At 41.5% G+C, this 12412-nt stretch overlaps 1 protein-coding gene across 1 annotated transcript in view; it reads left to right on the forward strand.

The window, feature by feature from the left end:
• The window catches only part of MITD1 (microtubule interacting and trafficking domain containing 1), a 22528-nt gene continuing 10116 nt past the window's right edge, over positions 1-12412 (forward strand). The window contains exons 1-5 of the mRNA XM_056116747.1: positions 1-173; positions 6402-6503; positions 8311-8447; positions 8528-8611; positions 9410-9516. Coding sequence (XP_055972722.1) covers positions 8-173; positions 6402-6503; positions 8311-8447; positions 8528-8611; positions 9410-9516 — 596 coding nt within the window. The 5' untranslated portion in view covers positions 1-7. The remainder of the gene's footprint in view (positions 174-6401; positions 6504-8310; positions 8448-8527; positions 8612-9409; positions 9517-12412) is intronic.

A 12412-nucleotide genomic window follows, 5' to 3' on the forward strand; every position in this document is an offset into this window, starting at 1 on the left:
TGCAACCATGGCGGGTCGGGGGCGGCCCGCGGCCGTGGCCGACCGGCGGCCCGAGAACGCGGCCGCCCTCGCCATAATCACGCGGGCCGTGGAGCTGGACTCGGAGTGCAAGTACTCGCAGGCGCTCGTGTGCTACCAGGAGGGGCTGGACCTGCTGCTGCAGGACCTCCGGGGTGAGCGGACGCAGGTTCGGGGCGGGAACGCGCTCCGGGGGCGGGGCGGGATCCCCGGCGGGGGCGGCTTCGGCGGCGGCCTGGCGCCCTGGGGTCCCCGGCCCCGGGTGCTGGAGGCGCCGGGCGCCGAGCGGCCGCGTTCCAGTGAGGGCTGCTGGCGCCAGAGGTAGGCATTCTCTTCGAAACGAGGCTTCGTTCATCGTTTTAGAGATGCAGAACGAAACGATTGGGGAAGAAATGTCAGTTTTCGTTTTCATTTCGCTCGAGGGAAAAATTGAAGCCGAAGACCGAAAGACTCAAATGTCGGCAGTGGACCACGCGGGTGGTCCTTATACCAGTATCCTGACTTTTCCGCTAAACCTGTTGTGTCGCGGGAGGGGAGTTTCGCTCGCACCCTGACCGGACCAGACTCCGCAGGCAAATGCGAGGCCCCTTGGTCTCGCCTAACGCAGTGGAGTCTGGACAAGGACCTCGACTCCAGATTCCGTGCAGTTTAGGTAGGGCTTGGTTCCGGAACAGCATTTTTCTAGGAACGGGCAACAAGTTTCCAATTCTTGGTCCCTGTCCGGTCCCGTGACTCCACTCCCTCGGCTTTCCCTGCCTGGCTGGCCTGCACTGCCCTTGCCTCCCGCTCCAGTGGGCTGCTCCCACTTCCCACGGGCGGTGTGTCTGCCCAGGACGACAGTGTTTTCTGAGAAGTCGGGACTTCCTGATGGGAAACTGAAACTTAGGCCTTCTGAGTTTCGGTCTCACACATTTTCATTAAAAGGGAGCAGATTCGCTTACCGGTGGAAGAAGTGTTTTTTCTTAGAAATAGGTGTGCTGAAATGCATTCTGAGAAATGCTGGGAATTGTAGGCACACACGGCGAGACTTTTTCTACTGTGTAGTTAACAGTATTAGACAGCACCCACGTAGTTCCCCACAGGCCCCTGTACAGAATAGACGTCCGGAAGTTACATAGTAAAACTAAGACCAGCCTGTGCACCCTATGCCATCAGGTGGAGTTTCCTGCCAGCTGGAGGGTGCTGTGCCAATATAGCTCAGTGGTTATAATTTTAAGTGGTACAGAAACTCAGCAGTGGGCTTGCTTTAAAGATTAATGCTTTCTCAAATCTAAGATTCTGTCTTGGGTCCAGATGATCATAACAATGAGTATTGCGTATGAATACTGAATGCCTGGTGCAGAATACACTTAAAGCATTATCTTATCCTTAGCATGAATTGTCTTAGTAAGTGTATCTTCATTGCACAGAATAGAAAAGTAAAGTAGCTTTGCAGTTCTGCCAATTGGAGTCATTCTTAGAAGACAGCGCTATTGGTGTATCGCCTCCTTTTCAAAAGGTGGTGTGTAGATTAGATTAGCACTGGTCCAGTCTTCTGCCCCAGGAACCTGAAGCAGGAAAGTCACGGGAGTTTTTTTCACGAGTACAACCCATTGAACCTCCAGAGACAATGACATGATTGTACTGGTTAAAAATGCTGGCAACTTAATAGAGGGAATAAGTACAGAGGGAGGGAGATAGACTGGTACAGTGAACACTTAAATTTAGGTCACAGACTTGGCAAGTGAAAGTGACTTGTAATAAGAGTTTTAGGTAAGTAGTAGAATATCCTAATTCAGAAGTAAAATTTCCTCATTCAGAAATTCAGCCAAGAGTATTCAGATTTGATGTGTTGTTTTATTAAATATTAATTTGGCTTTTCATATTCCAAGAATAAAAAGTAAGGTGGTTTGAGGCTTAGAGGCATTGTCTGCCAGGTGATTTTAATTTGTTTTTTGGTAAATAGGGTAACCAAAGTTTTTACAAAGGGGTGGATATAAAGTTGCATTTCAGGGGCTGGTGCTGGGAACCCTTTGGTGTGCCCAGGATCAAACCTAGGTCCACCAAGTGCAAGACAAATACCCTACCCAGTATACTATTGCACCTTGCCAAATTCTTTTTAGTGTTATCTTTCCTCTCTAATGATAGGGAAATACTGTGCCTATACATATACATATACATACACATATACATGTACTATACATTTTCTTAAGTAAGTATGACAATAGTTTAGGGCAGACATTAACTTGGAGACTGAAAGCAAACAGACTAAGGAGCTCCTGCAGAAATCAAATGAGAAGCAAATGACACTGGTATCACCTCTAGGAGGGACAGTGCAGATGGTGAGTTGCTGACATTAGCACACGGCTAGATGTGCAGTGAAGTTCCAAAGGGAATCAGAGACGTTGTAAAATTTCAAGCCTGGTAAACAGACATGATGGCTGAAAGATCTTCAGTGTCAAACACTGCCAGTTGATCAAGGATGATGACTAAGGAAGGTTGATGTAAAATGCACAATCCAGCAACTACCAACAACAAAGGAACAGTGGAATTTAAGAAGAAATATATTAAAAGTGTGGTTCTTGGGGACAGAGTGATAGAACAATGGATAGGGCACTTGCCTTGCACCCAGCCAACCTGGGTTTGATCCCCAGAACTGCATATGGTCCCTGGAGCCTTCAGGAGTGATTCCTGAGTACAGTCAGGAGTAAGTCATAAGCACTGATGAGTGTGGTCCAAAAACAGTAATAAAAAAAAAAAGTATGGTTGTGTCTCCAGGTTGAGATATAACAATCTTCACACACTTTCCTCTAAGGAAACTTTTTGGATCATTTTTAGTGGACTATTCATAACAAGCTACAAAATAAATTGTTTAGGATCTGCCTTTGGGGCAGGCTTGAGTGGTGGTGGAAAAATTTGAAATAATGATTGTGGGAAGGTGAAATAGTGGTGGGATTGGTGTTGGAATATGAATGTAATTATTATGAACAACTTTATAAAAAAAATTTTTTAAAGTATGGTTCTCAAGTCTAGAATGAAGTGTAGGGAAATTACATTGATGATAATATTGTGATGCTGACAAGATTATTTCTTAGTTGCCAGTTTCCTTTTATAATTAATCATATCCACAACTCTCTAAGGTACTACAATATTACTCTTTGCATGACACAGAGAAATACATACATGTATATATATATATCGTGTAGCAAGATGAGGTAAGGGCCCTTTTTATTATTCAATATTAATACATAAAGAGGTGGGGAAGAACATGAGCAAACCTAAGTATCTTTGGAAAATAGTATTTTGACTATATTCATAAAGAATTCTTTGATACATTTTAGATTTAATATATAGATGGATACAAAGTGTGAATGTATGTATGTTATTAAACCTAAGAAGAGAGTATCACTTGTATCACTTGTCATCCAGTTGCTCATCGGCTTGCTTGAGCGGGCACCAGTAACGTCTCCATTCGTTCCTGTTGCATGCTAGTGTAGCCCAGTGGCATCTGCTCGTTCCAGAAACATGAAGTGAGGCCCATTATTGTTTTCGGCATATTGAATAAAACTCAGCTCCCAGAAGAGAACAGTGCAGAATCTCCTGCCCCCGCGCCTGGCTGTCCTCACCAGGGCCCCTTGAAGGGGAGCGGGTTGAGTTTCCCTCCCCTTCCCGAGCAGAGCCCCGGCAGCTGAAGACCTCCAGGACCAGCCACAACTATGCTGAGACCACTCTCGACACACATGAAGGTACCGCAGAAGAACAAAGGCATGCAGGTCCCAGGGCTGAGATCTCCAAGCCTGCTCGGATCGAGGCTGAGCATCCTCCACCCAGATCCTCCGTCTTCCAGTAGGCAGGGGTCACACCCACCAGCTTCCCCTCCCCCCCCCCCCCCCCCCCCCCCCCGGTGCCATGTAATCCCATCAACGGCCAAGACCCAGACACTATAAAACCCAGCTCCCAGAAGCGAATGTGGTGGCGTGACATCTTATTATCTCATTCTTACTTTGGACAACCTGGCAGGCTACCGAATAGAATCTGCCCACACGACAGAGTCTGGCAAACTCCCCCGTGGCGTACCCAGTGTGCCAAATACCAGTAACAATGATAGGTCTCATTCTCCTAACCCTGAAAGAGCCTTGAAAATGGCACTTTTTAAAATCTCAGGGCCAGGGCGAAGGAGACATTACTGGTGCCTGCTCGAGGCAATCGACGAACAACAGGATGATTGTGATTGTGATCATGAATACGCCACAGGTAGCTTGCCAGGCTCTCCTATGCAAGTGGGATACTCCCGATAGCTTGCCGAGCTCTCCCAGAGGGACGGAAGAATTGAACCCAAGTCGGTGGCATGCAAGGCAAACGCCCTACCAGCGATAGCACAGCAGGAAGAAGAGAGCATACAGCAGTAATGCATTTCACTTGCGTCCCAGATTTCGGTTTGACTCCTCAGCACCACATGTGGTTTCCTGAATACCATCAAGGGTCACTCCTATGCAAAGAACCAGTATTAGCCCCTGAGCACCTCTAGGTGTGATCCCCAAAAAGTAGACAACTTACCCTGTTCTTTGTCTGAACTTGATTTCTTAATACCCTTTTACAAAAACTAGTGCTTGTAAAAATTCCAGGGTATGAACAAGGAAAATATGAGTTAAAAAGAAAGTTGAGTGCTCAGCAAAGTAGGAAAAGTGCTCAAAATATGATGAAGTATGTCAAAAGGACACAGCAGCCAAATTAAACAAAAGCCAAAGCTAAAAAAATTTGAGCAGCAAAACAATGGTAGTATAGTATTATTACCCAGACACCAAATTATTCATCATCCATATTGATGACTTAAATTGGGCAGATCAGTAGATGAGAAAAAGGGGTAGCATTTGTTTTTTGGTAGAATTCCAAATAACAAGCAGGAATGTGAAAAGCATCATATAGCAAGTTGGCCTACAATCGTCATTGTCATGGGCATGGACTATCAACAAGTGCTGAAATCAGTGGCTAAAGAGTGGTAAGAAACTGCATTATGCAAATGATGGATACTAATCACAAAGGAGAAAAGAGTGATTTTTCATGGGAGAAAACTGTAAACTCCACATTCACCAAGTTAACATTAGAGGTAACATCAACATCAGGTTCCCACTAAGTGATTTTCTTACTCAAAATGTGTAAGCTCAGTCATGAGCAAACAGCAGCCACCTCAGATGAGAGACATTATAGCACAATAATGACCACTGTTTAAGTGTCAGGGACATAAAAGTGGAGAACTGTTAGAGATCAAAAATGGTCATACTGGGACAGAGATACAGATATGTTTGTAGGAGCTTAAAAACATAATTAAATGTAATGTGGGATCAGGGCCCAGAAAATGGAACATTCCTTTCTAACGCAGTTGTTTTATATTATTTAATTTATATATATATATATATATTTTTTTTTTTAAAGAATTTATTTATTTATTTATTTTTGCTTTTTTTTTTTTTTTGGTCACACCCGGCAATGCTCAGGGGATACTCCTGGCTCATGCAGTCAGGAATTGCTCCTGGCGGTGCTTGGGGGACCATATGGGATGCTGGGAATCGAACCTGTGTCGGCCATGTTGGCTGCGTGCAAGGCAAACACCCTACCTGCTGTGCCATTGCTCCAGCCCCTTAATTTATATTTTTATTAAGGAGTCTGAGTACAAGGGATTCAGTACCTTTTTTTTTTTTTTTTGCAACTTTCTATAAATACAAACTTAGAATAGGTAAGCTGAGCAGAGAAACTGGTTTGTGGCAGAATAACAGTGTATGCTATCTTGATTATGCTAAAATTTCAAACTTACAGGTGACTTAGGTAAAATAATGCTTTGACTTGGGTTTGACATGTTGTAAATCATCTCTTTTGCCTTATCAGATTTTGTGCCCGCTTAGGTGAGACAATGTCAGAGTCTCCACTCCTAATTCAAGGAGCATTAGATATTTCGTGTAAAAGGAAAGAAGGGGAAATAGCTCATTTGACTGGAGCCCGTTTTTCCATCTAAGAGCCTGGGGTTCACCCAAGCACAGACCGGAGAGGACGGCTCCTCTTGAGCAAGGTATTGCCCCCCAAAATAGAAAGAGGACGGTCAGAGCAATAGTATAACACATAGGGCTTCTGGAGGTAACAGTATTTATTGCACATGGCCATTGGGTTTGATCACCACCAGCAGTTATCCCTGAGCGCACAGCTAGGGATAACTATATCCCTGAGCACCACCAGGTGTAGTCCAAAACAAACATACAAACAACACCACCAACAACAAATAGAAGAGAATATGTAGGAAGAAGCCACTGTGAGTTGATTGTATAGACAGGCAAACCATGTCAAAGGATAGAAAATTTGTGAAGCACTGATATCTGTAGTAAATAGAAATGAGACTGTTTTTAAATTTGTAGGTACCAAAAATGATGCACAGAGAAGCCTCCTCAGAAAAAGAATTGCTAGCTACATGGAAAGAGCAGAAAATATAAAGAAATACTTGGATCAAGAAAAAGAAGGTAAAGTGGTTGTTGCAGAGAATGTGTCCACCGATACTGTGGTGGAACACATTTCAGCAGAGGCTTCAGCCTCAGCACCTCAGAGGTCTGTGTGGTCATTCCTGGGGATACAGGGATCCATGCTACAGTAGAGAGTACCAATCCTCTTGAGAATCTGTTGGCGGCAGAATTCTGCAGGCCACTTCTGGAATACACACATCACACATCCGATTGAAGCTAATGTATGAGCTAATGTATGAGCGCCAGTTTAACCATACAGCAATGGAAAATGCACGCAAATCCTGATTGCTATTTGTATTTCCTTTATTTTTTTAAAAAATGACCAAAGTATTTGACCAAATGACCAAAGTTTCTTTAGTAGCTAAAGAAACTCTAGATTAGTTGTGAATCATACCATTTCAGAAATTCAGTTTTCCTAGTGATAAGAGAGGCAGGAAAGTATCACATTCTGTTCTTAATTCCCTACTCATGAATATCTAGTTTCTTTTTCTTTCTTGCTGGGGCTTGAACCCAAGACCTCACACACTACCTATTAGGCCATTGACACCTTTGGCCTGAAGTGCATACTCCTACTATTTTTATAACTAAAGGAACTATTGCTTCACACCTCAGCTGCTCTCCTGCGGTATTCTTACTGCAGCCTTCTATCCCTTAGTATTCTACACCAGCACAGAATCTGGGGAAGTTCTTCCACCAAGCTCAGCTAGGGAGTAGGAATAAAATTGTTTCCTTCACATCTGAATGAAATCTATAATGTAGTAACTTCCCTCCAAAACACTGATGAACTCTAGTATCATCAGTATTGTGTGTTTTTAAAAATACTGGGCTAAATTAACCCTTCTAAAAAAGAAACATCAACTTGAAATCGATGTGTATTTACGTGTTATCAGTGGAAATATGGGAATGGAATCCAAAACAGTGGTATTTAAGGAAAATTTAAAAGTGCAGCCTCCACATAAATTAAGGACTACTAGTAGGAGATATAATACAGTGGGGTAGGACACTTGGCTGACCCAGGTTTGGTCATATGTTCCCCCAAATCCCATCAGGAGTGATCCCTGAGCTCAGAGCTAGAAATAAGCCCTGAGCACAGCTGGATGTTTCCAGAGAAAAAAAAAGAAAAATCTCTGATAACTTGTTTTGAATGAACAGAAACAGTGAAACAATGTTCTTCACATGTGGCATCTTGGTATTGGCTTGGGTTATAAAGGAATGCAATAAATTTCTGCTTAAAACCCCATCTATGGGGCTGGAGAGATAGTACAGAGGTTACGGCACTTTGCCTTGTATTCTGCTGACCCAGGTTTGAATCCTCAGTACAGCAGTCCCCTCAGCACTGCGCCTTTGGCACCATCGGGGTTACTCCTGAGCACTAACGGATATAAAAGATGACAAATTCTAAACAGTATTTGCACGTTTCTCACTTTAGCAGGATATTATTCATGGTGACAGAAATATCATATCTTTATATATGCAGTTCTCTCTTGATCAAAGTACCTGGGATACAGTATTTAGCTTGTGAACTGTTTCAGTAAATCTCTGGATTTTGCCTTTCCTCTTGCCTATGTTCCATGAAGGCAGAAATGCCTTATGGAGTGGTTTGCCTTATTTCAATACGTACAGCACTTTTCAGTGTGTGTGGTATACAGAATGCATTCAGTAAATGTTTGTTGAATTGGAAAGAGTTTTAAAACATTAACATATATCTTATCCTGATCAATAGTTACATAACACATTATGCATAAGTAAGTGATTTTAAAAAAAATGCAAGGCCACTGGTTTCTTAATTGAAGCTTGTATTTTGTAGATGGAAAATATCATAAGCAAATTAAAATAGAAGACAATGCAACAGGTTTCAGTTATGAGTCACTTTTTCAAGAATACCTTAATGAAACAGTTACGGAAGTTTGGATAGAAGATCCTTATATTCGACAGTCACATCAGGTGAGAATGTACTAAAATATAATGAAATGTTTTTTACCATTTCTGAGTTAGTAATACCAATCCATCCTGATGTCTTTCAGCTGTATAACTTTCTTCGATTTTGTGAGATGCTTATTAAGAAACCATGTAAAGTAAAAACTATCCATCTTCTCACATCTCTGGTTGTAAGTATCTGACAGTAGGCATAAAATATCTTTTTTTGTTATTTTAATTGGATCCCGATGAGATTTACAGTTACAAAATTGTTCACGAGTGGGTTGCAGTCATACAGTGCTTGAACACCCATCCCTTCACCAGTGTCCTTCCAGCCACCAATGTCCTCATGTTCCCTCCTGCCCCCCTCCATCCTGTCCCAGTCCACCTCTATGGCATGCACTTCCCCACCCCCCTATTTAGGCAGCATGAAATATCTTGATAAAATGCTTTTGAGTTTAGGATGTTCTTCCTTGGATTTGGCCTGTTTGTCACTTGAAACTCTTGGATGTTCATGGGAGTGATGACACTATAGTATTCACAATCTGTCTCTTCTTTTTGTTGATTTACTAAATTGGCCTTCAGAGAGTCACAGCATGTTGGTAGGCCTCCTTCTCTTGATTTTGACTCAAAAGAATGCTTATAAATAATTCACATTTTCAGGATTAATTTGAGAAGACAGTTCTATCTGAATACTTAAGCAGTAGAATGAAAACACATTTACAAGTTAGGACAGAATTGTGTTATGCTCATATTAGAAAAAAATACTCTTTTTTTTTTTTTTTGGTAAAAACAGTTGCTCTTAAGTTAAATTCATTTAAGTATATAAAAGTTAAACACTTTAACTTCAACAAAAATTGTCTTTGAAACAATAGACATCAAAAGTGACATGGAACCTTCCCATTTTACTTCTTGTGATATACATTGCATAGTTTTAGGAATAAATTAAAAGTAATAACTGATGAAGAAAATATGGTTTTTCTACACAGGGCAGTGTGCAGCAGAATGGCCTGGAAGAAATAAAAGAATCACTCTGTAAATACGGAGTGCTGTTGGAATTAGAATACTCTTCTTCAATACACGACCGAGAAATTAGGTTAGTAATATTATTACACAGCTGAAATATATCTTTATTGCTCAAGTTAAATTTTATAATTGCATATATTTAAATATTACATTTTAAAATAAAAATTAGTCTCTACTTTTACAGAGGGAAATCAGACTTATTTTGACCTAAAATGTGTTTCATATTTCCTAATGGAATAAAATTGACATGTTCTTTGTCATATTAGAAGAAGTAACTTTCTGCCTATTCAACCTATATATACAATATAAATTGGGATGCTCTCCTTTTCCAGAGAAATTAATATGTATTTGTGTGATTTTACTTCTGACACTTTGTCCTATAGACTGGACAGTGTACTATAATTGTAAGGTAAAGGTTATTTTGTTAGCACACTGGCTGTCATATGTTTGGTGTTAGCACCCTAAGGTATAATACACACAGTTGAAATGCAAAGAACATGAAAGTGCAACCACTTTGGGTGAGTCAAGTCCGGGATCCAGAGTTCTTTGTGGCCATCCCCATGTCTGGGTAGGGTGTTTCCTGAAACCCCCACACTATACTTTGAAACCATTTGAATTAGCAAGATTTAAAAAAAAATTATCCATGGGAACAAGTTTTGTCAGCAAGCTGAAATTCAGTATTTATTTTTAATTGCTGTATCAGCTAATCAGATCAGCTACTAGTTTCTCTCTTGTTTCACCGAAGACAAAGCATGAGTGATCCTAGATTGGTTCAATTTATGCCACTGGAAGAAGGGATTTTCTTCATTGGGAGAATTTTTTTCCTCTCAAGTCTTACCAGTTTTATCCCACTCCCCTGTTTTTGATAATTTACAGTATTCAGTAGGTTATTGAGGTGGGCACTGGGCCATGCTTGTGAGGCAACTCCAAGCTCTGTGCTTGGGATTGTCACCATATTTACCACATCACCATGCTTACCACCAAATTCCAGTTACCATTCCATCACCAAAAAGACCCCCATACCCATTCCTCCCACCCACTTGCTGCTTTCTCCCTGATAACCACTATAGTTTCCACGTAGTATTGATAGTTGTGTTGTTTTTTGCCAATTGATATGATTTAATATTTTACATTCCACGAGTAAAACCGTCTCGTTACTTTTACTTCACTTATCATAATTGCCTCAAGATCCATCCATTTAATCCCAAAGAGCACAATTTCATTCTTTCTAATAGAGTAGTATTCCAGTGGGTATATATACCACAGCTCTCTCTTTTTTTTTTTCAATCGGGGTATAGCCAGCATTGCTGGAGGGCCTGGGGCTATCTTGGCGGTGCTTGAGCAGAGGGTATGCAGTGCCAGGGATTGCTTCTCGTTCCATCCAAGCTGAGGCAAAAGGTAGGACTGCATCTTTTACAGTTGAGAAGTATTCCACTGTGAGTATATAAGTGTGTGTAAATATGTGCGTATATATATTTTTATGTACATATTATATGCATGGGCTGGAGCGATAGCACAGTGGGTAGGGTGTTTGCTTTGCAAGCAGCCAACATGGCCAACCCAAGTTTGATTTCTCTGCCCCTCTTGGAGAGCCCGGCAAGCTACCGAGAGTATCTTGCCCACAAGGCAAAGCCTGGCAAGCTACTCGTGACGTAGTCAATATGCCAAATACAGTAACAATTATCACAATGGAGATGTTACTGGGCCCCCTCAAGCAAATTGATGAACAATGGGAGGACAGTTACAGTGACGGTGATTATATGCGTACATACATAAAATCACAATCCATTTACCTGTTATCGGACATTTGGGTTATTTTTAGCTCTTAGTTATTATAAATAATGCTGCAGTGAATAGAGATGGGCATATATCTTTTTGAATTAATGTTTTTGTGTCTGAGGGTGGAGTAGATATCAAGGAATGAATTGTTGGGGTGTAGCTGTCAGTGCAGCTATGAGACTTGGGAACATGGAGACGTATGCAGTCTAGGGTTGATGGCTCAAAGATGTGCATGCCATGGATAAGCTGGAAGATACCATCTATGTGGGTCACAGACTGATGGTCATGACAAAAATTTTTTAGAGAGAACAGTGGTTACATAGGGGCAGAAAGGGGGTGCATTACGTGTGGATCACGAGATGGGAAGAAGAAGGGGAATTCATTGGCTACATAGGCTAGATGGGATGGAGTGTCGCAAGGTGTCACGAGATACCTATGAGCTAATGCAGAGGTGGAACAATAAGGTTTACAGGTACCACAGATGTTGGCAAGGCCATCAAGCCATGCTAATAGTTGGAGAATGCCGGTTCTCCTGGCAACAGCTTGCACCCATCAAGGAGAGTGCTCAGAGGACAAGCACTACGGTCTAGGTTATCAGGGAGCTGTGTGCCAAAAACAACTCCCAACACTGGGGTATAAAGTTTTAATTTTATTTTTAATTTCTTGAGAAATCTCCATCTGTTTAACATAGATTCTGAACCAGAAACAGTCCTACCAGCAGTGAAGAAGGGTTCCTTTTGCACTGTGTCTTTGCCATCCTCGGTTTTCATATAGGTCATTCTCACGTGTGTGAGGTTTTATCTCACTGTCATTTTGATTTGCATCTCCCAGATTATCAGTGATGTAAATACATTTTCATATGCCTCTTGGCCATGTTTATGTCTTTGGGAAGTGTTTGTATAACCCCTCACCCCATTTTTCTGATAGGGTTTTTTGATGCTGAATTCTGTGAATGCTTTCTAGATTTTAATGGCTTTCTGTCAGATGTATAGGGTTCAAGTAGTTTTCATTTAGTAGAATGTCTTTCATTTTAGCCGTTGCAAAGCTTTTTAGTTTATTTATATAGTTCCATTTGTTTATGTTTGCTTTGTTTCCTTTGCCAGTGTTAAGTCTCTGACGTTGAAATCTTAGACCTGTGTTACCTTCTATTTTGTGGCTTCAGAGCTTATAGCCAATGATTAATCCCT

Source organism: Sorex fumeus, unplaced genomic scaffold, assembly GCF_029834395.1.
Source record: "Sorex fumeus unplaced genomic scaffold, SorFum_2.1 ptg000033l, whole genome shotgun sequence".
Classification (NCBI taxonomy): Eukaryota; Metazoa; Chordata; class Mammalia; order Eulipotyphla; family Soricidae; genus Sorex; species Sorex fumeus.